Raw genomic sequence first — 26,554 nt, 5'->3', positions numbered from 1 at the left:
GATGCATGCTTCCATGGGTTGTTAACGATATCCCCAGTCGTCTGTACTTGCAGGTCAATCTGGGGATATCGTTAACGATGCCATGCTGCCGAATGGCCCCACTCCCCCCCCCCCCTGCACCGTAGTTCGTCGTTGCAGGCATCGACAAGTGTGTATGCACTTACTGATGCCGGCACCTCCACCGGGTCCGCCACGTCAGACATCGCTGGGTACACACATTGTTTAGTGTGTACCCAGCATTAGGGTTAGGTTTATGGTTAGGCTAAAATAACATAATAAAATTGTCGTCATGTTAATTGTTGAGCTTTCAACGTGTTAACCATTTTACCTGTCGACCTAAATACATGTCTGGAGCTGGTTGGCTGGTAAATTTTCTCCATCCACTTTATCTCCATCCAAGGCTTAGTAAATAGAACCCTAAGTTTTGTCTAGAAAGGGGATTCTGGGTGCATACTGTCCACATTCAGCTTCCTGTGTAAGTAACCAAAGCATCATTTTTTTGTACAGGAATTTATTGCATATGGGGCCAGCAATTTGTTCGGTGGCATCTTCTCCTGCTTCTGTGCTAGTACCGCACTGTCACGGACTGCCATCCAGGAGGGCACCGGTGGGAAAACCCAGGTAAGTGTGAAATTGCAGATGCTATTGCATTAGCAGAAATCTCTGAATCAGGCCTTCAATTAATTAAGTGTAGAATAATGGGGGCTATTCATGGAGAAGAGAAAAGTCCTGTTTCGCAGAAAAAACAGCTTCGTGCAATTCACAGAGCGGGTTACCGTGGAGAAGTTCATTACTTCTTCAGCGGCACCCCCGCTCCTTGGATGAATCCCGTCACTATACTTTAGTATGGTGAGTGCGACACATTAAAGGACGGAAAGCTTTGCTATCCGCTTCTCCTTTGTGTTCAGATTCACCATCTCAGGATACCGTAATCTGATCAGTCCCCTCTGGCTCCCGGTGCTGGCTCTGCCCCCTTGATGTCCCAACAGCCACTGCAGCCTCGCCTGACCTGAGCCGCTGGCGCCTGTGCAGAAAGGACCTGCCATCGCCTCCCGGCGGCTCACCCTGGACCGCAGCCGAAGACAGGACCGCCGGACCCCGGGACAGCGCATGAAGACGTCAGAAAGGTAAGTATACATGAATTGCTACTTAACAAAGCTATATATGGCATCGAACCGATACATAGTGGAAAGTAACAATTCACTTTTCGTTATCTTTATGAATAGACCCCAATATCTGACACCTGCTGTGTGCAGACTGTGGTTTGTGTTGGCTCCTTGGAAAAGCCCCTTATCACTTACCAGGGCAAAGACGTCCATTAGGGCCTTCTGGAGCTGCCGGGCTTTGGGATTAATGCTTGTTATTTTTTATCTTGAATGTTAATAGTTTTTGTTTATGTAGTCTCAGGGGTACATTTACTAAACTGCGGGTTTATAGAAGTGGAGATGTTTCCCATAGCAACCAATCTGATTCTACTTATCATTTATCTTGCACCTTCTAGAAGATAATAGCTAGACTCTGATTGGTTGCCCTTGCCAACACCTCCACTTCTATAAACCAGCGCTTTAGTAAATATACCCCTAGATCTTTTCCACATGTTAGTGGAGTGTCCACAATTTCAGCACTTGCATTACATGCCTTCCAAGCAAACATCCTTCCCTGGCCCAATACCTCAGTCTCTTAAGTAATCATCAGTTACTTTCAATACATGTGTGCATTCAATTAATGGCTGCAGTGATTGCTACAGTATGTGATAAGTATTATAATAAAGTTTTTTATGATTCATTGTAATAGAGTATTTTCTTGGCTGGTGTCTCTTAGGACTGTCAGAATCTGTATGTTTTCTGTGTCACAAGGTCAGGGGTAGGCAGACAATTCACACTGGCTGCATTGCTAGGTATTAAGGGGTCTATTTACTAAGCAGTGTTAGGAGACAGAGTGAAAAGTGATAAGGTGCCAGCCAATCAGTTCCTAACTGCCATCTCACAGACTGTGTTTGAAAGATGACAGTTGGGAGCTGATTGGCTGGCACCTTACCACTGTCTTATCACTTTTCATTCTGTCTCCTAATACTGCTTAGTAAATAGACCCCTCAGTGAGGGAAGCACCCAAATGGACAGGTCAAGTGCCGCATTCGCAAATACCACAGTGCAGTACATGCTATGGGTGGCCAGCGCAGGGAAGTCGATTTTTTTAACATCAGAGACCAACGCTGGAAAAGGAATATGCAGTCACAATGTCACTGATCATCCGCGTGACATCGTATGCGACATTGATGTTGCGGACATGGGTAAAATGTCAATACAGTATCATTAATACAAAACAGAAAACGTTTGCTATCGGCGCTAACAATAATATACTGCAAATTTATGTGTGTGCAGCAAATAAAACAAAGGGGATTTTGTCATGATTTGATCAAAGCACTTAAGCCTGCAGCCCAGCATCAAGGGACCCCATTTTTCTGCAGGTCCCTAATACTAGCATATATGCCTAGCACATCATTACATTGCAGTCAAATGTACTCACCTCCTAGATACAGCGGGACACATCTATACAGGGCTGGCTGTTAGCCACACCCAACTAGGCTTTTTATAGCCTTAATTGAAAGCTGCCATGATAGCACAAGGCAAAATTTTGAAACAAAACAGAAAAGAAATATGCCCGCGCTCGGTTTTACCCATATCATACATGGTACCAGCAGCATGGCAATATTATTGCCATATATGTATACAAAACAGAAAACTTTTGCTATTGGCGCTAACAATAATATACTGCAAATTTATGTGTGTGCAGCAAATAAAACAAAGGGGATTTTGTCATGATTTGATCAAAGCACTTAAGCCTGCAGCCCAGCATCAAGGGACCCCATTTTTCTGCAGGTCCCTAACACTAGCATATATGCCTAGCACATCATTACATTGGTCATTACAATGTCACTGATCATCCGCATGACATCGTAAGCGACATTGATGTTGCGGACATGGGTAAAATGTCAATACAGTATCATTAATGTCGACACCTGCAAAATGTTGTATTGACAGGATTTTTACATCAGAAATGTCAAGAGTGTTATAATGCCGACATTTCCAAGAGGCTTATGGTTAACGTTGGGGTAACAGTTAGGGTTACTGCTAGCGATTGGGTAAGGTTGCTGTTAGTGTTATCGTTATGGTTACCATTAGGGTAAGTGAACAGAATGAGAATATCAGATTCGTACAGGTGTTATAATGATGTGTCTCTCCTCATAAAAAGGGCAACACAAGGTCATGGTAAAGTATTGTATTACATATCTTACAAATGATTGAAGCCTGTATTTCACTCACCCTATATAGGTGAATTACAGACTCTTAAAGGAATCTTTGTTCTTAAGAGGAAAAAAATAAGAGTCCGGATAATGACCTGATATTATGCATGTAGACAACTAAAACTCTCTTCATGACCCAGCATGCTGAGCAGGCAGTGGAGTATTCCTTGGTGTCAGTCAGGATTCAGGTACGTTAACAGAAACCAGAGATCCCAGCATCCACCACCGACACGTTTCGGATGTGAATCCTTCATCAAGCACCGTGAACAAAGATACCTTTAAGGGCCTGCACCTACTGTATATAGGATGAGTGAAATACAGGCTTCATTCATTTGTAAGATATGTGTTACAACTTACAATACAGCTCCATGATTTTAGGGTAGATGTACTAAGCTCTTGGAGACAGAAAAAGTGGAGATAAAGTAACAACCAATCAGTTTCTAACTGTCATTTTTCAAACACAGCCTGTAATGTGACAGTTAGGAGCTAAATGGTTGGCACTTTATCTCTCTCCACTTTATCTCTATTCAAGGGTTAGTGCATCTCCCCCTTTGTATTTTCCTTTTTATAAGGAGAGTTACATCATCACAACACCTGTACTAATCTCCTATTCATAGGAGAACATTAAAGAAAGCTGTCAAGGTTCATATCTCACCTAGTTAAGGTGAGCACATTACGGAAGGAGAGTTTATTGAGTGTATTACAGAGTTACGCTGTTACTGGTTTTGTTCATTCTTTTACTTATACTGCATGGAGGAAATCAATGGCTCCTGCATCTGAAATAGAGACATTCTAACCAACTGTGCTTTGTGGTCTCTCATTGTTTTTGTACTTCAAGATTTGAGGGTGGGGGTCCCTTGGGTTGTACCTTTGCTGCTGCTTTGAGGCTGGGGGACCCTTAGGAGGTACCTTTGCTGCTGCTTTGAGGGTGGGGGACCCTTGGGTTGTACCTTTGCTGCTGCTTTGAGGGTGGGGGACCCTTGGGTTGTACCTTTGCTGCTGCTTTGAGGGTGGGGGACCCTTGGGTTGTACCTTTGCTGCTGCTTTGAGGGTGGGGGACCCTTGGGTTGTACCTTTGCTGCTGCTTTGAGGGTGGGGGACCCTTGGGTTGTACCTTTGCTGCTGCTTTGAGGGTGGGGGACCCTTGGGTTGTACCTTTGCTGCTGCTTTGAGGGTGGGGGACCCTTGGGTTGTACCTTTGCTGCTGCTTTGAGGGTGGGGGACCCTTGGGTTGTACCTTTGCTGCTGCTTTGAGGGTGGGGGACCCTTGGGTTGTACCTTTGCTGCTGCTTTGGAAGCACTGGCAGGTTACTACTATTTATTGTATTCTTGTGACATCTACACCGTATCCAAAAAAAAGCATAACATTGGGGAACCCAGGGAAGGCCACTAATGTTCCCGATAGCCATTTTGCAGAGCAGCCTTATTTATGTCACCAAGCACCAAGAAGTTACTAGGAAAATAAGATAAAACCATTCTAATTTTGGGGAGGCCTTGTGCCCGGTTTGGTAGCACCGAAGTATTGTTAATGTTCTCTGGCAGTTACATATCTGCTTAAGAATCTCTAAGTTAGGACATTTAGGGGTCATGTAGCTCAAACTAGCATTTGCACTTCCCACCTGTTTTACTCTTCTTCTCCTGCATCCTCCAAAACACCAGAACTTGCTATAAGATCAACTCGTACAAGGGCTATCTGCTCTAGAATTTTTTTTGTACTGTTTTGTACATTCCAGTCGTTTCCCTGGCGTTATTGTTTTTCTGTTATACTTTTAATGCCTGCAAAGAAACATGTAATCAATCAAACAGGTGCAATATGACAGCAGAGGTAGGAAAGTGAAGACAATGACAGAACAAAGGCCATTGCTCCGTTATGTATAACTAAGGTCCTATTACCACTCTCTCCTTTTAGCTTGCCAGCTTGTTTTCGGCTGCAGTGGTGATGATTGCAATATTGGTACTCGGACGACTCCTGGAGTCGCTGCAAAAGGTAAAGAAATCCACTAATATTATTATTATCCTCTTCAGACACTTGTAGGACCGGCCTGACTCAATGCTTACAATTGCAGATGAACTGTTGTTTAACAGTATTTTTTTATGCAAGGAAATTTGCTTCCCTTATAGAGGGGCATCATCTGCTATTAAAACCCAGAGCCAATGAATGAATGGAGGTGTTAGCAACTAGTGCCAAGTGGCAGTGTATATTTTCTCAACCAATCACATCATCGTAGCCACACCCCCTGTGTGTGATGCCACAATACATGGCAATGCGCTGCAGGAGGCAGGGCCAACTTATGTAATTTGCCCCTTCCTGCAGTGGCGACCTCCATGCCGCCTCCCCCCTTTGCGAAGTCTCCTGGGGGGGAAATCTGGAAATATTGGCATGTACAAAATTTTCATATATTAATTTATTACAATGGTAAGTGGGTAGTCTGACATTAAAGAACTCTGGAGGAATGGATCACATGTTTGTGATTGTGTTGTTACTTTTATTTAGTTGTAAGTTTAGATATAGGGTGGGATATATTAAGCATTGCATTATGTATGCGGTACATCCCACCACTTACCGCATGGCATACCAACGTTAATAACACTGGTATGTACATACAAATGCAATTAAAATCGTAAAGGACAGCTATTCAGAAAAGAGCTGACCTTTGCGAAGAGGGGATTTCCAGGGTTAGTCCTTCTGCGCATGCGCTGGCTAACGCTCGAGCTGCGTGGGATACTGGGAGGGATCTGATTGGATCCCTCCCAGGGAAGAATGTTGTAGGAATCCCATCTTCTTCTATTAGGCAACGCCATCTATAGATGGCGTTGCCTACCAGGTACAATCTCTGGAAAGTGAACTTTCCGGAGCTTTGTACATATGGGGAATGCAGTAAAAATTCAGAAAATATCAGTTTTTGTAGTGTTGACTGTATTTTGACTTTTTAATACATCCCACACTAAGGGATATCTTCACTAAAGGTCGATTTTAATCGATTCAAAATCGATCAAAATCGATCATCATCAATGTTTTGTTTCTGGGGCTAAATCACACATTTACCAATACCAAAAATCAAATATTGTCTGTTAGTAAATATGTGATTTAGCCCCAGAAACACAACATCGATGTTAATCGATTTTGATCGATTTTAAATCGATCTTTAATAAGTATACCCCTAAGTCTTTAGAGATGGGTCCAAGTAAACCTAGGACCATATGATCACAAATTTCATCAATACAAATTCTCTGTGCAGCAGTATCACAGTAACTTTGTAATGGAATAAACACCATTTAAACATATGTAAGTACACAGAGCTAATAGAGATCCCCAAATTAATTGGTCAAGCTAAGTTTATTTCCAGCCGGCTGTATCATCTATTTGTCAACCTAAAAGAACCTAGGGCCTGATTCAGATCCGCTCGCTAGATTTTTTCGCACGCAGCAGTCAGCTGCCAAAGTATGCAAATCCTGCGATCGCTAGCAAGACATTAGTATGCCCACTATGGGCCTGATTCAGAGCCGCTCGCTATTTGCGGTCGTTCGTTTTCTAAAAAGGGGTGGCTATTCAAATGAACCGTTCGCACTTTGCGGTCTGTTCACGCCTCTAAGTCTGAACGAGCGAGCAAAACTTGCGGTTGTAATTTTGAAAAATATGCCCCCTGGCCGCTCGCAACATACGTCATGTCCGCTATTTAATAGATTAATCGAGTACATCGTACAGCGTATGAACTGCTCGCTATTCTTGAGGTTGGTTTTTTCGACCGCTATTTTGCGAGCAGTTCTGAGTTAAAAAAAACCAAGTGACGTGGTCAATGACGCTGCTGTATTAATTATGCACACCCTTAAAACGCCCGTTTTGACCTTTAAGCACGCCTGCGTTCTGATCTCCACTCCCCGTTTTCAAACACCTTCCCCTGTTACCACCCACATACGCCTCCTCCTGTCACTCAAAATAGCAGGCATTCGCTATATAGCGAACAAACGATTTTCGGCCGCACTGACTGGTTCGCGCATGCGTATTAAAATCCGTACGCATGCGCAGATGTGCGAACATCGGTCAGAACGAACGAGCAGCCGCTTACGAGCGGCTCTGAATCAGGCACTATGTCTCGATGTGCGATCACAGTATGTATTTAGACGCCCACCAGCCAGACACAAGACGCCCACTTTCCCTTAGTAACATACGTCATCTCCAGGAAGTGTATGCAACAATCGGTAACATCGGACCCATACGCAGCACTTGTATCTGACCATGCCCTACCGCAAGTACTGCGAGTGCCGCTGTGTGTAAATCAGCCATGTGACGTGCATGCTGACGATGCATCTTAATTATGTACGTCTCTGAAACGGCGTTCATCGCACACAGACGCCTGCGTTCACACCACCACACCCCCGTTACCATCGACCAACCCCAGTCACCACCCACAAACGGCTTGTCCTGTCACTCATTCCAACGAGGCATCTATGTACAGGGTGCGTACGCTTCCCGATCGCATGGACTAGTTTGCGCACACACACTGCATCTTATACGCATGCGCACATTGCAAACATCGGCAGGCTACGTGCGAATGCAGCCTAACGTGTGGGTCTGAATCGGGCCATTAACCCCTTCCAAACATTTTGAAGACAGCGGCATCTTGTACTGTTTGTATTGGGATGACGTTGATGGTTTGACATGGTGGAAGGGTAAAGTGCCAGGCTGCGGAATATGGAAATACCTGAGAATTGGGGTAACACAGATTAAGGCCAGGTAGCACTTACAATGAAGAGTCGTGCGGCTCTTCAATAGCAGTGAGAGGTAGGTACATGGGGGGTTTTATTAGCAAAATAACTATGGACCTGATTCAGAGCTGAACGCTCTGACCAGAGCGCTCGCTCTGAATCAGGGCCCTCCTCCCTGCAAATGGAGCGTCCTCCTGGACGCTCGTATTGCTGTGGGTCACCACCCACAGCATATACGAGCGTCCAAAAAGATGGTCGCGATGGTCTTGACCATCGCGACCATCGGACTTGCGACGGAGACCCTGTGGTAGGGTCTCCCTGCCACAAGCCCTGGAGTGATTTTGGCTCTATCAGAGCCAAAATCACTCCCACTGACATCACTAGTGATGTCAGTGGGGCCGGCTCCAGACGGTAGGCGTTCCCATGGGAACGCCTCCGTCTGGCAAGTACGCCCCTTGCACGCCCACCAAAGGGGGCGTGCTGTCGCGCATGCGCACGACAGAGCTCCCTCCGTCGTGCGCATGTGCAGTGGGGAACATCGACCCGCTTGCGAGCGTACTGCCGCTCGCGAGCGGGTCTGAATGACCCCCTATATTTTATTTATATATGAAATTGGAGCTCTCCTTTACCCCAAAAATATATCTGCAACAATATCTCTGGATACCTGTTTAATACATTTCCCCCCCATCAGTCTGTTTTAGCTGCCATCTGCATAGCCAATCTGAAAGGAATGTTCTGGCAGATTCGTGATGTACCAAAGCTGTGGAGAGAAAACAAGTGGGACTCTGTAAGTGCCATTACTTGCTTGTCTTATCTTTAATATTCATTTCATGTTTTAGAATATTTTACTATAATTAACTGTATTTTGTTTGTTTAATGTCCTCCTCTGGCATACAGCAGTATACAGAGCTAAGGCCCAGGTTTATCAAGGGTACTATTCTTGTTATCACCCGTTACTCTCATTACTGATCTTAAATGGTGCTCCAACCAATCAGCTACTAATGTCATTTGTTTTTAAAAATGTCAGGAGCTGATTGGTTGGAGCACCATTTAAGATTAGTAACGAGTGATAACAAGAATATAAATCTGGGCTTAAATCCGCCCTTATCAGACATAAGAGCGGCTAGGGCACCAATTTTGGAGTAGTTATGTAAAGTTTGACACCTGATGAGGATAGAAGAGTTAACGGAAGGGATCTGTACATATTTTATAGTTACATGGTCTGTGTAGTGTTTGTTTATGGGGCTCAATGAATGTAAACCCTTCAGTGGACCCATCTATGTTCTCGCTATTTGTTTTTTTACATAAAGTGCTCTCTAGATTTTCACTGTACTGTCCACTGACACCCTATACCTGCCTACATTACAGGACTAATGAGAGATATGTTCATTATATGTTTTTCATATGCTGGTGCCATACACCTAAGTCAGGCAATACAAGACCAAAAAATGAGGCAATCTTTTATTGGACAAACTCTGCTGTTTTACCTTTTACCCTTTCTGTGGGAGTTCCGTCCTCTGGATCCTCACCACTACCAGATTTTAAATGTGCATCGGCAGAAAAGGAGAGAGCCCAACTTGTTCTAGCTGTTTAATAAACTAGATCCAGGGTGTGCAGAAAACTCAGTTACTGATAAAACTGCCCCAGGTTTCGCTGTCATCACTATAGTATTGTTCTTTATGGGTACTTTTTGTTTTGTTTATTTTTAATATATTTTATTAAGGTTTCTAAAACATAAAAGAAAAGAGCAGTAGTTTTCTTCCCCGGCTATCAGTGATGGTGAGATCCAGTAGGTGGTTATTCTTTAAGAGCCTGATTCAGCAAGGATTGCAATTGTAAAGCTGTACGCAGGAAGCTTTGCAATTGTGATCCTTGCAGTAATGCAATGCAGCACGAGGTGTATGACACCCCATGCTGCATTTGCAATCCCAGCACTGCGAGTGAGGTTGCAGTGCTGGGATCACCATCGCGACCATCGGTGGTCGTTGGTTACAATGGTAGACAGCACAGGGCCTCTGGCCAGCTGAGTGATCATCCGCTTCCTCAGGCTGGCCGGCTTGCGAGCCCAGGACATTGCGTTGATTAACACAGATCCTGGGCTGGCCACTCCCGGAAACCGGGCGGACACGCCCCCATTTCCAGGAACGCCGGCCGACCCCGCTCCCACACCGCCCCTTAAGTGCTTCTGCCTGTCAATCAAGCAGAGGCATTCAAAGGCTCTGCGTGCGAATATGCAGGACCCATTCTGCACACTCACAGAATACGTCCAGCGCATGCACAGATTCCCGATAATCGGGAATCTGCAATCAGCAGTGCACGCTGAATCAGGGCCTAAGTATCCTCTGTATGTATGTACATAAAAGATAGCTTTCTTTCCTGGCTACCAGTGATGGTGAGATCCAGTAGGTGGTTACTCTTTAAGTATCCTCTGTGTGTATGTACATAAGAGATATCCACTGCAACCACAAAGCAGCCCCACAATGCCGAATTTACAATTGCCGAATTTACCAAGCTCCAGAATGTGAACCACCAGAACTTGGCCCCGGTAGTTAACACTATCTTCAGATGGCGTTTGCAGTTGAGGCCTATGGGCTACATAATGCACAGTTACCGGGAGAGGCAATGGCTGCCCACACATGCGTGATCAGCAGACCATGCATGCGCAGTAGCGTGGCGGGGTCCCAAAGGAGAAGTGAAGTGATCGTATTAGCAATCACTTAATTTCGAACACATCCCTTTCAGAGCCCCTGTGGCCAGATGTGATTTTTCATACATTTGGGGGAACCTTCAGTTCTTATTGCTGCGATAAGATATTATAATTATCAGGTTTATAATTCAGATCCAGGCACAGGATCAGATTAATAATCAACTTAATAATATGTTCTTGTCTTCCATTCAGGTTATCTGGGTAGTCACATGTATCGCTTCAATCATACTTGGCTTGGATTTGGGGTTACTGACTGGTTTGGTGTTTGGATTACTGACTGTTGTCTTACGAGTCCAGTTGTGAGTACCTTCCCTCATTATTCAAAGCTGTGATATAAGGTTGGGGAGGTTAATTATTTAAATTAAGTAAGTGTAATTTTACAGAACTTTGGCCCTCATTCAGAGCCGTACGCTCTGAGCAGAGCGCACGCTCTGAATGAGGGCCGGGCTCCATTTTCATGGAGCGTCCTCCTGGACGCTCGTATAGCTGTGGGTCACCACCCACAGGCTATACGAGCGTGCATTTTGATGGCCGCGATGGTCGTGACCATCGCGACCATCGAAATTGCGAGCCGGAGCCTGCGGTTGAGGTTTTCAACCGCAAGCTCCGGAGTGATTTTGGCTCTATCAGAGCCAAAATCACTCCCACTGACATCACTAGTGATGTCAGTGGGCCGGCTTCTGACGGGAGGCGTTCCCGTGGGAACGCCCCCGTCAGGGAGGCACGCCCCCGGCACGCCCACCAAAGGGGGCGTGCTGTCAATCAACATTGACAGCACGCCCCCTTTGATCGGACACAACGAGCGAAGGAAAGTCCTTCGCTCGTCGTGTCTGGCGCATGCGCACGACGGAGCTCCCGCCGTCGTGCGCATGCTCAGTGCATACCATCGACCCACTTGCGAGCGGACAGCCGCTCGCGAGTGGGTCTGAATCAGGCCCTTTATCTTTTTTAGTGCAAAATAATTCTAATTATTTTTAGAAAATAATACATTCATAAAATGAAATAGCGTAGATAAGATAGGGGGAGATCAGGGGTGGCCGCCGCGCACTGACAGCCTCAGTAGACTCCGGGCACTAGTCTGTGCCTGGAGTCTACTCTGCATGCGCAGGATGCCAGGAAAATGGCCGCAGCGTCCATTTTCCAAGTGTTTTGTGTAGCGTCTCTCCAGCCGATGTGGGACTTCGTAGAGGTAAGTATTAAACAGTGTGGGTGCAGGGTGTGCGGTGTGGGCCCCCCCTGGATCCAGGGTCCCGTGTGTACTGCATACCCTGAACCCATTATAGATACGCCCCTGGGGGAGATGTATCAAGCCTCATTACAAGTGAAGAGGTAGATGAGTTGAGAAGGTGCCCTTAGTAACCAACCAATCAGCTTTGAGGTAGTATTTATCAAGTACATAATATGAGAGGTAGAAGCCAATTGGTTGCTATGGGTAATTTCTAAACTGGCCCATTTCCCCACTCTTTAGATGGCTTGGTACAAGACTGGCAAAAGCTTGAAGGAGACTTTTTTTCATTTGCAGGACATATTTTAAACATTTTCACTCATCAGCATGAAAATAAATTGTAAAAATGAGAAAAATCAACTCATACTGTATGTGCAGTGGCTATTTAAGAAAGGAAGGGGTCCGTGTGTCTAACCTCTGTGCGTGCCCCCTCCTCTCCAGCAGCACAGCAGACTCTGGCTTTCTGCCAGGGTCTGCTGTGCATGCCCAGATCTCCGGGAACATTGCGCCCGTGCTATGTTCCTGGAGACTTCTCTACTGCGCAGATCACTGGGAAAATGGCCACTGCGCCATTTTCCCAGTGGTTTATGTCTGCGTCGTTGGCAGATGCAGTACTCCAGAGAGCCTAGTATATTTAATGTGGGTGCAAGGTGTGCAACACGCACCCTGTGCCCATTATGAGTACACCAATGCACAGTGACGTGCGGTGAGGTAAATGGCTGGGCAGGCACTGGCTAGTATTAGAGACAGATTTACAGATACATATACGAACCTGTGTGTACATGTGGGCATTATACAAAGGTGCAGCAGTATATAGTGCTGGAAATTTGGTGTGTTTTGATCAGGGATGTGTGGAAAAGGTAGAGAGGGGAGGCAGAGCCTCACCTGCCATACACTTTTTACTCCAGAGTTTTGACTAGAAAAATGATTAGAATGATACAAAGAAGATATTTATAATATTTTCTTTACATTTTTCTTATAATTTTTATAGTCAAAACTCTGGAATATACCTAAGTATGACAGGAAAGGCTCTGCCTCACCTGACCGCACGTCACTGGTGTATATATATATGTGAAGATGACAAGGTTCAATGGTCTGTGACCAGACCAGTCAATCTAGCGAAATGTACTTTGTACAAGAGGTGTGACTGGTGCATGCGCAGAAAATAGGGCTCCAAGGGTCGAATGCATATACAGATGTGTGCTCATACACCTAGTGTCTGAACGCCATGCGGTGCAAACGCACGACACGACTGAGCTGCTCCGAGAGTGTACCGTGTAGTCTTTTTCTTTCAACTTTTCATCTTATTCACATAGCAGACACATCGAAACACTGCTTACAGTGTACTACAGACGCTGGGCTGAAACTTTAATCGCACAGGAATTCATTTTAAACACGTACAAAGGGCCTGATTCACTACCGATCGCAACTACAAATGCAATATCGATTACGCACACAGGATCTCATTCAGACCCACTCGCGAGCGCAGGACGCTCGCAAGCAGGTTGATGGTACCCAAATGCGCATGCGCACGACGGAGGCTGCTCCATCGTGCGCATGCGCAAGAGCCGGCGAGCGACGGGGAAGCCATCGCTCGGGGTCTCGCACCAAAGGGGGCGTGCTGTCGATGGTGAGTGACAGCACACCCCCTTTGGTGGGCGTGCCGGGGCGTGGCTGCCCAGGCGGAGGCGTTCCCATGGGAACGCCTACCATCTGGGTCCGGCCCCACTGACATCACTAGTGATGTCAGTGGGAGTGATTTTGGCTCTGATAGAGCCAAAATCACTCCAGGGCTTGCGGCAGCGAAACCCTACCACAGGGTCTCGTCGCAAGCCCGATGGTCGCGATGGTCTTGACCATTGCGACCATCATCATGGATGCTCGCATAAGCTGTGGGTGGTAACCCACAGCTATGCGAGCATCCAAAAGGACGCTCCAAATTTAATTAGGATGGCCCTGATTCAGAGCGAGCGCTCTGGTCAGAGCGTCCGGCTCTGAATCAGGCCCACAGTTCAACTGCGATAGTATGTTAATCCATTGAGATCACTATGCCGCTGCAGCACAACATGAGGACGCCCACTTTACCTTACACACATCCACGATTTTTAGCAAGACTGAGAAACCATCGGTACAATCAAGTACCATCACAGCCTCGCGCACACTTGCACAAGCTCTGACCTTAATAAGAAATTGCTAACTTCCATACACGCTATGAGTCCTCAGGCTGTGTAAGGCATCGCATGGGATCATTTATGCACCCCCCTGCAACGGCATTCAACCGCACTGGCACGCCTGCATTTTACCGACCACCTCCCATCACCACCCACAAACGGCACTTCCTGGCAATCAATCTGCGATGGGTCTGCATATTGACTGGTTCGCATGCACAGTACGCAACAAACGTCCGATTGCGTGCCTATTAGCAGTTGCGATCCAAGCTGAATCAGGCCCAAAGTTACAGAAGAAGCACAACGGAACTTGGCGTGAGAAAAAGACGCATCTGTCACATCGTAGCACCTCGTATATACATTCGTATATACACCTCGTATACATTCGCAAACAGATGTACAAATGTCGCACATCACATTTATCAGTGTAAGATAGCAACGTCATTTTGTTGCTGCCAGTTGTTTTATTTATGCAAATAAGATGCACATTATGAGTGAGGGGGACGACCGGTACCAGGAGTGCCGAGAGCGGCTATTTGGCACAACTGAAGCCACAGTGTATGAGAACACACCTGTAGGCTTAAATTATTTCAATCTTAGTGCAAAATATTTTTATTACATTTTTACATAAGAAAATAAGAACACATATTTTCAATAAAAAATATTTCACACTGAATTATTTAAATTATTAAAATTTTACCCTTTCCTTATTTATCAAATAAATAAATGTATTCTGACAGTAATTAAATAATTGTTCAATATTCTTTCTGAAACGCACTAGCACAACAAAAGTAGAGGTTCATACAAAATTTTTAAAAAGAGAGCAATGGCTGGAACTATGGGCCTGATTCAGAGTTGGGAATAGAGGCCCTGATTCAGAGCCGGACGCTCTGACAGAACGCTCGCTCTGAATCAGGGCCGTCCCTCTGTTTTTTTTGAGCGGCCTACTGGCCGCTCGCATAGCTGTGGGTGACCACCCACAGCTATAGCGAGCAGCCAAAAAGATGGTCGCGATGGTCAAGACCATCACGACCATCGGGCTTGCGACGAGACCCTTGTGGTAGGGTCTCGTCTGCCGCAAGCCCAGGAGTGCTTTTGGCTCTATTCTGCAACCCAGCATCGCAGCAGTCCGACGCTAGTGTATGGGGGCCATTTCTCTATTCTCAAATCTTAATCAGGCCCTGAATCAACTCCTGTGTGTGATCTAGGCAGCGACTAATGAAATTTGTTGGGTGAAAGTATGGCAGTAGGTGATGATGTCTATGGATCTTGCTAAATAGTAGGAGGTGGAAAGGAGACCATTACTAGATTACTGCAAGACATGAGGTTTTTATTTGTTTGTATATAATTTATGAGATTTATGAGCAAATTCAGATTAGTTACTATTAGATTAAATCTCAACACTATTTAGCAATTTCTTAATATAAAACATTTAAAACCTATATGTATTTTATATTATTTTTGGTTTTTTTCAGCCCGTCTTGTACTTCTCTAGGGAATGCCCCCAACTCAGAACTCTACAAGGATGTGAAAATCTACAAAAATGTAGGTGTTTATTTTATTATCAGCTATTTTGTACTGCTTCAATGTATAACACATCAAATCTAATATCACAAAATTAATCCGTGATGGAACATGTCTTTTACAGCTTTATGAATCAGAAGGAGTTAAAATAATTCGGTTTTCCAGTGGCATTTTCTATGGCAACATCGAAGGTTTGAGAAGTGGCATTAGAAAAATAGTAAGTACTATTAGCATGTGCTGCTTTAAGAAACATGAACATAAATGGGTTCAATAAATATATATATATATATATATATATATACACACACACAGTATATATATGATATATATATACACACTCACACATTTCTTTATTTGGTAGGTCGGCTTTGATACTGGTCGAGTTTTTGCAAAGAGAACAAAGGCTTTGATGAAGATCAATGAACTTATTAAGAAAGGAAAACTGAGCACTACAAAGGCAAGTACTGTATTTATATAGTAATTGTAAGCAGGGCCCTCCTACTTCTGTGTGTTTGTTATTATTACCCAGTTTTTTTTCATTACTGTTGTTTTCAATTGTAAACCATAATGGAATATGCTGCCCTATATAACAAACTGTAATAATAATAATAGTTACTATTTCTAGTTTAATTTAGCTATGTTACATTTTTCTGTGTTTTACAATTAGCATTACAGAAGTTGAACCTGATGTTTTCCATAGCACAGCAAGGTATATCTATATTCCCTCTGAAAAAAACAAATTCAGAGGCAAATGGACTGATATAGCAGGCAGCGTTGTAACAGGGCTTTATGGCGCCCTCTGCAGAGACCGTAGGGTAGCGAAGGTGCCGCTGCCAGTGCCCTGTGCTTTCTGTGGCGGGACTGCTCGCACACTCCTAGTTACAGTTCTGAACGCAGGTCTGTAACTAGGGGTGTGCGACCGGTGGCACCACTAAGGGCTTAAGGTCGAAGGGATGGTATGGCCGCTACCCTAGAGAGGCATCCCAGTCCCCAGCACCCTTTTCGACCTTGCAGCACCCCACTGCATTGAAAGCCGCAGAGTGAATCCTTGCACTAATGGAGCCATCTTCCTTGCTGTGTGGCATCATGACGACTTGTGCGGCAGGGTAGGGGGTGCCAGACTGGGACGCAGGGATACCCTGCTGCAGCACTGGTTGAATGTACACTCATTGGCATAGCATGTCAGTAATTTGCACTGTGCATGCTCAGAAAAGGAACACACATATATATGGCTATGCCTACTTGCTCACATAGAAGCACATTCAGACCCGCTCGCAAGATGCGATCGCTCGCTGGCAAAAAGGGGCCAGATATTTAAATGAAGCGCTCGCACTGCGTCGCGTAAGGACCACTATGTTTTAGCGAGCTACGGCAAAGTGCGCTCGCAAATGTCTGAAGACGCCCCCTTGCCTCTCGCAATACACGTCATCTAAAGGAAATGAAGGATTAATCAAGACCATCGTGAGCCATCGGAGCTGCTCGCCCTTTAAACGCCGTTTTGGCGGCCACATATGCCTGCATTCGCACATCCACTCCCCCGTTTACAAGCACCTTCCCCTGTTACCACCCACAAACGGCACTATCTGTCACTCAATGTAGCGACCTGATAGTGGCTTACGAGCTACAAAAATCAGATCGAAACGAATGGCTTGCGCACGCACACTGCAAATTATATGCATGCGCATATGGGAGAAAATCGCTCAGAGCGAGTGATCGCGCCTTAGCGAGCGGGTCTGAATCAGGTCCATATTGCACACATCTAACCTTACAACTTCAGAGGTGGAACGGGGGAAGGAATGAGCATTCACATGTAGGCAAAGTTTAGTACTGGTGAACTGCTGAGGGGGACAAATGTCAGCGCTGTGCATAGTATTTTTTAATTTATTGTGTTTGGTGGGGGTGTGGCCACGCCTCCCGGATTTGGCAATGTCCCCCCTCCCCCCCCCCCCCAATACCTGGAACCCTGCTCAGCTCTCTGTGGCCCTGAGCACATACGTATATATACACCTTGTAGGAGATATAGCTTTTGCACCTATTACCGGACAAGTGCAAGTACACACTGATAATGATTTGATTTGTAATAAACCAGGTGCATATACAGCATCTTGAAATGAGTGCAGCTCTCCATGGGGAGATGTATCAAACCTTGGAGAGAGATAAAGTGAAAAAGTTGCCCATAGCAACCAATCAGCTTCTTACTGTCATTTTATAGACCAGGGGTAGGCAACCTGTGGCACTCCAGCTGTAGTTGAATTGCCCTGCCACAATTTTGCTGCTAGGGCCTGCTAAAACCGTGGCAGGGCATGCTGGGATGTGTAGTTGACTCGATAAATGTGTATGGCAGGAAAGCTGCATTCTTACTATTGCGACTCTGTTTCATTTTATTTGATAACACTGGTATTTTTATTTGTACTACTCTATATCAAAATGTATCAAACTACCAAACTTTTTAAAGAGAAGTGGAGAAGTTGCCTATAGCAACCAACTTTTAGCTATCATTTATCAATTTACATTCTGTAAAATAAAAGAATAGGTAAAAGATGATTGGTTGCTATGGCAACTTCTCGAACTAGATTTGATACATCGTCTCTCCAGTAAAATGATCACATTGGCAACATTCATGAAAACTGTCCTACAGGTAACTGTGTAGAGTGGGAGTTGCCTATAGGCGCCACCATATTAACTATTATTTTTCTATAACAGCACTATTTTGATCAATTATTTGTGGAACAGTTTTAATAAATGTCCAGCAAAGTTTTGTTTTTTTAGTTTTTTTTATTTTAAACCTGGATTGTAATTTTTTTGTTTAGACACGTGAGGGGTTGGCTATTACTTGCCACATAATGGGCGGTATGCAGGAAAGTCAGAAATGCCATTTTCGGGTGTTTGACCGCATGTCTCATATGGATCAAGCCCAGCTATGGGCTTCTATTCGTGGTTTCCCGCGTTGCGTGTCCTTCTGCGCCATAGGGAATTCTGGGTCATAGACCCAGAATATATATATTTTTCTGTGTAATAACTTATTGTTATTAGAAATCTAATCTGCCCTAAAAGTCACATTGGGCTTCGATTGAGCATCTGCCCTCTATCTTTCAGAACGGCGTCATCAGCTCAGTAGGTATTGATAACATGGGGTATGAAACAGAAGAAGATCCAGAAGATCTCGAAGGACCCGAGAATGAAGGCATTAAAACAAGAGAGATTGAGATCCAAGTAGACTGGAACGCGGAACTGCCCGTCAAAGTGAACGTTCCCAAAGTCTCCATTCACAGTGTTATTTTCGATTTCAGTCAGATAACGTTCCTTGACGTGGTGGCAGTTAAAGTCTTGAAGCTGGTAACTCCATATATCATCGTACCTCACTTTTATATATGCAGTGTTATTGTAAAATGAGGTTGACAAGGTGAACTGTTCATATACAGGGTTACGTTTCCACTGCCCAAACTGTCTTCCTCAGCTGGACAAGTTCTGTTATTTTTTTTTAAACTACCCCAATAAATTAGCTTGATCCTGTTTTGAGGAACATACAAAGGGGAGAAAAACTACCCTCTGAATATTCTAGCAGTTACGATTCCAGCTCACATAAATGTAATATATATACACTCATGTACCAGGAAACCTGAAACACCTATCTAGAAAATTGTAGGTCCTCCTTCGATCGTAAGTAATATGTAGATAGAGTACACTATGCCGACTGAATAATGATCCACAATTCCCCAATATCTGTTAACTCTGTTAGGATCCCGGCGTCGGGATTCTGACCGCCATGATCCCAACTGCCGGCATTCCATACCCAACCATTTAATGCCATGGTGTGATGGCATGTACTAATTATGTAAGCAGCTGTCAGTTTTTCTGGCGCACGAGTGTACTACACAAGGTTTATAGGAGAATAGACTGAATATAATTTTAGAGAAATGTATTAGCTCTCATTTTGCTCTTTAAAATATTTAGATTTCTTTTTTAAATAGGTTTTCACTAATTTTAAATTGGTGTTGGGCTATTCACTGAAGTTACACCTTGTCGACATTGTGGTCAGTGGGGGGGCATCATTGATTTGATTGTTTTGAATGTCATAATGTAGTTATTATCATCACTGATCTAAGGCAGCCAATACAGCCAATACTTCTTATATAGCAGGAAGGTGTTAATAACTGTATTTTTTTTTCTGTCCTAGATATTTAAAGAATTTAAGAGAATTGACGTAGACGCTTACATTGCAGCTTGTGATGGTGAATATATACATTTTTTGTTGAGTCTGTTGTTTCCTTGACCTTCTAATATATCATGCTGTTCATATCTACATTGGTGAGGAAAGTTTCTGAACCCTTTAGAATTTTTATAAATGTCTGCATACATTTGACTTTAAATGTGTTCAGATCTAAGTTAGACATGTCCAACACTTTGATCGCAATGATTGCTGGGTGCTGTTTGGAAGAGCATCCCAGTATTCATAGAAGGGACAGTCTACATACTACTCTCCACAAAACTGGTGTATTCAAGACAGAGTATTAAATAAATACACTAGATTGTGGCAAGTATATGGTAGGCTGTCCCTAGCCTGCCGCATTGCAGTGGATCGCGTGCAGCAGATAAGCCTCGTGGAACGCTGCCCCAGCTCTAGACTTGTGCAGCCTCTATGGCAGTGACTAGTCCTAGTCCTCACGTGTCCACAGTCCTGGCCACGTATTGCGCGTAGAGGTCAAGGAAAAGAAGATTGTAGAGTGGAGGGGAGTGGAGAGCAGTGGGGGAGTCAAATCAGTGGGGGAGTCAAATCTGAATGGCAAGTGGAGGTGCATAATGTGAATTGGAGGCACTGTGTGACATAAGATGAACTGGCATTGTGGCATAATGTGAACTGGGAGAACTGTGTGGTATTATGTGAACAGGGGACACAGTGGCATAATGTGAACTAAGGCACTATGGCATAATATGAACTGGGGACACTGTGGCATAATGTGAACTAAGGCACTATGGCATAATATGAACTGGGGACACAGTGGCATAATGTGAACTAAGGCACTATGGCATAATATGAACTGGGGACACTGTGGCATAATGTGAACAGGGGACACAGTGGCATAATGTGAACTAAGGCACTATGGCATAATATGAACTGGGGTCACTATGGTATAATATGAACTGGGAGAACTGTGTGGTATTATGTGAACAGGGGACACTGTGGCATAATGTGAACAGGGGACACTGTGGCATAATGTGAACAGGGGGCTCTGTGGCATAATGTGAACTGGGAGGCACTATGGCATAATGTGAAATGAGTTACACTGGCATAGAGTGAACTGGGATCACTATGGTATAAAATTAACTGGGACAGTGTGTAGCATAATGTAAACTGGGGGTACTATGGCATAATATGAACTGGGGCACTGTGTGGTATAATAGGAACTTTGGGGTACTGTGTGGCATAATGTACACTGGGAACACTGTGTGGCACAATGTGAACTGGAGAGACTGTATGATGTAGTCTATCAGCTACATTTCACTACATTTTTCAGGAGAGGGATCAGAAGGATCCTTTCCCTTAATGTCCACTGGCACATGTGCAGGCGGACATCAGCGCATTCACAATAGCAGTGTCAGATTTGAACCAGGAAGTAAAGTGATCGCATAAGTGATCACTTTACTTCTTACTGATCGTTGCCAGGACATTGGTGCCCATTAGCCAGTGACTGTACCTTAATACAATTCATCAAATCAAAAAAATTACCTTTTGTCTGCAGTTCTAAATAATCCCAAAGACAGAAGTCCACTAAAACTCCTCACATATAATATTGAACAAAAAAAGGATTTACAGTACATTGGGCCTGATTCAGAGGCGCTTGCAAAAAGAGAGCACTCGCTCTGAATCAGGGCGGCCGCTTGTTTTTTTAGTTGCGGCCGCCCGGCTGCTCGCATAGCTGTGGGTTACCACCCACAGCTTATGCGAGCGACCAGGTGATGGTCGCGATGGACAAGACCATCGTGACCATCGGGCTTGCGGTAGGGTCTCATTGCCGCAAGCCCCAGTGGACTTCCTGCTCTAATAGATCAGGAAGTCCACCTACTGATGTGACGAGTGATGTCAGTAGGGCCGCGCACAAACGGCAGGCGTTCCTGCTTCCGTTTGCCCAGCCACCCCCCCCCCCCACTCCGCCTTCCAAACGGGGCAAGCTGTTGATCAACATCGACAGCCGCCCCTTTTGGATTGGAGCGAGTGCTTTTTGCACTTGCTCCGGGGCTCGCGCATGCGCACTGCCTAACAATCGACCCGCTTGAGAGTGCATTGCGCTTGCGAGCGGGTCTGTATCAGGCCCATAGTGTGCAACAAGTATTTCAGTTATACCTTGTTTCACCATATAATCTTGAAGCTCCATACTGATTCATGTAGAATTTGAAAAAGAAACATTACAAATTTCCTAGTGTAATATTTTTTAAATCAATGTTAACATTTGTGTTCTATTCTATTCTAAAATGTGTTTTGACTGGTTTGGCGGCGGTTTTGCTATCTGCAGATTTACTAAGGCCAAAACCGCTGCAAAACTGCCATCAAAACACATTTTAGAATAGAATAGAACAGGGCTATCATTTAGAAACTGCTGCAAAACCAAACCCCCTGGGTTTAGAATAGCATAGAAACCGCCACCAAACCCCCGGGGCTTAGAATAGAATAGAAACCGCCACCAAACCCCCGGGGCTTAGAATAGCATAGAAACCGCCACCAAACCCCCGGGGCTTAGAATAGAATAGAAACCGCCACCAAACCCCCGGGGCTTAGAATAGCAAAGAAACCGCCACCAAACCCCCGGGGCTTAGAATAGCAAAGAAACCGCCACCAAACCCCCGGGGCTTAGAATAGAATAGAAACCGCCACCAAACCGCCGGGGTTTAGAATAGAATAGAAACCGCCGCTTAGTAAATTTTGCCCTCAGGATTAATTAATTCCCAAAAAATTCCTCATTGCCGTGTTATGGAATCTTAATTGGCGGTGAACAAAGTAAATAGTGTAATAAAAGAGATGCTTTGCTTATTATTGTAGCAAGTAATATGCAAACAGAAGGTAGACAGTTACATTCTGCTGTACCTTGCTGGCAATTGCGCTGATTTAGAGGTGCACGCAATGGCATATTTTGCACAGTTGAGCAATTTAACTTTTTAATTGTGGGCAGGCGCATGAGTCGTACCACGCAACTGCCAAGTTAGATTACCGATGGTAGTTGCAACGAGGACTTGGATGTAGTGTGACTGACATTCAGGGAACTTTTGTGGGAGCGTGACGAGCCAAACGCAGGCGTGTCAAGACCATTTGGGGGGGCGTGTCTAAGCTTGTGGTAAAGGGGTCTATGGGTCTGATTCAGAGCCACTCACTGCTGGCAAGCGCTCGCTCTGAATTAGGGCGTGTTTTTTTTTTTTTTCTCCAGCCCGCTCGCAAAGCTGTGGGTGACCATCCACAGCTTGGGTGAGCGGCCTGCAGTCCGTCGTGATTATCGCGACCATCGGGCTTGCGACAAGACCCTGTGGTAGGGTCTCGGCACCCGCAAGCCCGGGTGAACTTCCTGCTCTAATAGAGCAGGAAGTCCACTACTGACATCACTAGTGATGTCAATAGGGCCACCCACAAATGACAGGCGTTCCTAAGGGAACGCCTGCGTTTCTGCAGCCACCCTCCTCCCCGCCTACAAAATGGGGCGAGCTGTCACTCACCATCGACAGCTGCCCCGTCTTGTAGCGAGACCCGTCGCGACTGAGCTGCAGTCATAGGTCGGGAATCGTGCATGCGCACGCCGGAGGTGGCACATGCGCAGTGGGGGACCATCCACCTGCTTGCGAGAGCTGTGCGCTTGCAAGCGGGTCTGAATCAGGCCCAATGTAGCGTTGGAGAAAGATAAAGTGGGTAGGGATACAGTACTAACCAATCAGCTCTGTCATTTTTCAAACACAGCCTGTAAAGAGACAGTTAGGAGCTGATTGGTTGATACTTTATCCCCTTCCACTTTATATCTCTCCAAGGCTTAGTACATAGACCTCAAAGGCTCAGCGAGTTACTTGCGCTGGAAATTCTGGGCACCCATAGGGTTGCTCAGCAGATCAATGGTGCGACCGATGTTGCATCAGATGCCGCTAGTGGGTATCTCCGTACAAATTCCTGTGGCTGCATCATTTGCACATTTTCGCAGAACCTTTGCATATGGGATTGCAGCCATGATGGGATTTGCGCGCACCCCTGAATCAGGCCCAATGTATTTAATGGTTTAAGTAAGTGGCTTGGGATGTGGGACAGATGATCTCAGAATATGACACCAGGCAGAGAGCAACTTTTTAATGGTTTGAACTTTGCTGGAAGAAAGGAAAAGCAGAATAATACTGTCTGCTCACTTAATTCCTCTCTGTGAGAAATCAGACTATAGTAATTGATAATGAGGGGTCTATATAATAAGCAGTGTTAGGAGACAGAGAGAAAAGTGATAAGAAAGTGATAAGGTGCCAGCCAATCAGCTCCCAACTGTCATCTCACAGGCTGTGTTTGAAAAATGACAGTTGGGAGCTGATTGGCTGGCACCTTATCACTTTCTTATCACTTTTCACTCTGTCTCCTAACACTGCTTAGTAAATAGACCCCTGAGAGTAGATAAATGATGAATGAATGTGATGTACATGAAGAGGGGGAAGTAATAAGAAATGTGTCACTTTTCTCAGATGCCGTTTTTAAGAAGATGGAGGCCTGCTCTTTCTTCGATGACACCATCAAGCCTGATCTCTTCTTCCTCACGGTGCACGATGCTGTCCTGTATATAGAAAGTGTACAACAAGTCAAACTTGCGCACGATCCCTTCATGGAAAAGGTATCTTATGCCCTATTTACAGAAACAACAGATGGGTTTTGGGGGCTTGTTGGGGCACTTTAGTGATAACAGTCTGGGGCCTATTCTGATAAGATGATAACACACAGGCTGATATTAACCACCTGCTCTAATACCCTGGCCGCATTATCCTACACGTCCAATAATGGTCCACATTAATTCGATAGGATTATCGTCAAGCATCACAGTCACTTTCAGGTCACACACTAGGTATTGTGGCATTTGTCCGATATAAGTGTAGGTATTGCAGTATATGTTGGCACAGCCAGCCCCCATAACAGGGTGCCGCTGCACCCGGCCCCGGAGTGGTGCTCAAGACATCATAACTAAGCACCTCAGGTAGCGCCTTCTCCATCCTACTAGAGATGGCCATCGCAGAGGTGTCCATCGATGATTTGCACCCCTCGATGACCACCAATCAAAAACAGGGGTGGGGATTAGTCAGCACCGGGGATGGGGCTAAGCTCCGTCCCATCCAGGAAAAAAAAAAAGTCACCCACTCGTCCATCTATGGCAGAGAACCATTAGCTCTCTGCCATCGATGGTGAAAGTATTCAACATCGGTCATAAAATATTGATGATTTAGAAACATCGATGGTCGATGGCCATCCCTACATCCTTCAGACGCTCCGTGCGGCAGAACTGATCCCGCGGCACAGTGGAAGAAATAATGTCTCTCCCAACACAGTACGAGAGCCTGAGCAGGGCGCTGGGTGCAGCATAGGGTCATTACAGCTGGTACTGCCCCGAGGGCATCTTGACCTATGCAGTGCCAGATTAAGGTCCACATGGGCCTGGAGCTGAAATGGATGAAAGGCCTATTGTGTCTCGCCCCGGGGGATGTGACCAGCACAGCAGGGGAGGAGGTGGGATTGCTAGTGATGTAGGAAAATATACACACACATAAATATTAAATTTTATATATATATATATATATATATATATGTATAATATACACACACACACACAAACTGCAGTCGGGCGCCACTTACCGCACAACATGGATTTTAATAGCCCGATGCCTTCCGAGAAAACCCCACCATGCAGAATCCACCATATACAGCACTGTCGGGGGCACTCAGGTAATAAAACAGCACTTGACACAGGTAGTAAAACAATACGTTGGAATACTTCTGTGTCAAGAGCTGTTTTATTACCTGAGTGCCGCCGACAGTGGTGTGTTTATTATATTTATATATATATATATATATATTTATTGCTGTAGCTCCTAAATATGCATCCATATATCCCTATATATCACAATACAACTTTTAAAATCTATAAGTAAGTATCAGAGAACTCGCAGACGGAGAATATCTTTTAGAGGCATTGCACTCAGGCCCTGATTCATACCTGGACGCTCTGACAGAGCGCTCGCTCTGAATCAGGGCCGTCCCTCTTAGTTTTTAGAGCGGCCTCCTGGCCGCTCGTATAGCTGTGGGTGACCACCCACAGCTATAGCGAGCGGCCAAAAAGATGGTCGCGATGGTCATCGGGCTTGCGATGAGACCCTTGTGGTAGGGTCTCGTTGCCGCAAGCCCTGGAGTGCTTTCGGCTCTACCAGAGCCGAGAGCACTCCCACTGACATCACTAGTGATGTCAGTGGGGCCGACCCCAGACGGTAAGCGTTCCCATGGGAACGCCTCCGTCTGGGCAGCCACGCCCCCGGCCCGCCCACCAAAGGGGGCGTGCTGTCACTCAACATCGACAGCACGCCCCCTTTGTAGCGAGACGCGGGGCGACGGCTTGATCGTCGCTATCCGGGTCTCACACATGTGCACGATGGAGCCGGCTCCCTCGTGCGCATGTGCACTGGGCCAACATAGACCCGCTTGCGAGCGCTCAGCGCTCGCGAGCGGGTCTGAATTAGGCCCTCAGGCTCCAGGACATGGACACCAGGTTCCTAAACAGCAGTAGCCTGTCTCCAAATAGCAACAGCAGCTGCTGCACAACTCGGTCACGATCACGGACATTGGGCATCATGGTAGCAGGAGTGCTGGTGCTCGAGTGACCTCATTTGGCGCGGAGAAGGAGCCCTATAACTGAGTGCAGAGAGGGCTT

The 26,554-nt window shown here is 45.4% G+C and overlaps 1 protein-coding gene across 1 annotated transcript in view; it reads left to right on the top strand.

Moving 5' to 3' along the window:
- The window catches only part of LOC148473275 (pendrin-like), a 101,054-nt gene that overhangs the window by 42,136 nt on the left and 32,364 nt on the right, over positions 1 to 26,554 (top strand). The window contains exons 9-18 of the mRNA XM_088459908.1: positions 508 to 621; positions 5,214 to 5,291; positions 8,703 to 8,798; positions 10,911 to 11,017; positions 15,587 to 15,656; positions 15,760 to 15,852; positions 15,997 to 16,092; positions 18,732 to 18,971; positions 19,813 to 19,867; positions 24,330 to 24,475. Of these exons, the coding sequence (XP_088316034.1) occupies positions 508 to 621; positions 5,214 to 5,291; positions 8,703 to 8,798; positions 10,911 to 11,017; positions 15,587 to 15,656; positions 15,760 to 15,852; positions 15,997 to 16,092; positions 18,732 to 18,971; positions 19,813 to 19,867; positions 24,330 to 24,475 (1,095 nt within the window). The remainder of the gene's footprint in view (positions 1 to 507; positions 622 to 5,213; positions 5,292 to 8,702; positions 8,799 to 10,910; positions 11,018 to 15,586; positions 15,657 to 15,759; positions 15,853 to 15,996; positions 16,093 to 18,731; positions 18,972 to 19,812; positions 19,868 to 24,329; positions 24,476 to 26,554) is intronic.

This window comes from Taudactylus pleione, unplaced genomic scaffold (genome assembly GCF_031769625.1).
Source record: "Taudactylus pleione unplaced genomic scaffold, aTauple2 ptg000946l, whole genome shotgun sequence".
In the NCBI taxonomy this organism is placed as follows: domain Eukaryota; kingdom Metazoa; phylum Chordata; class Amphibia; order Anura; family Myobatrachidae; genus Taudactylus; species Taudactylus pleione.
Note: the sequence above shows the minus strand (reverse complement) of the source record. Positions and strands in the feature narration are given on the sequence as shown.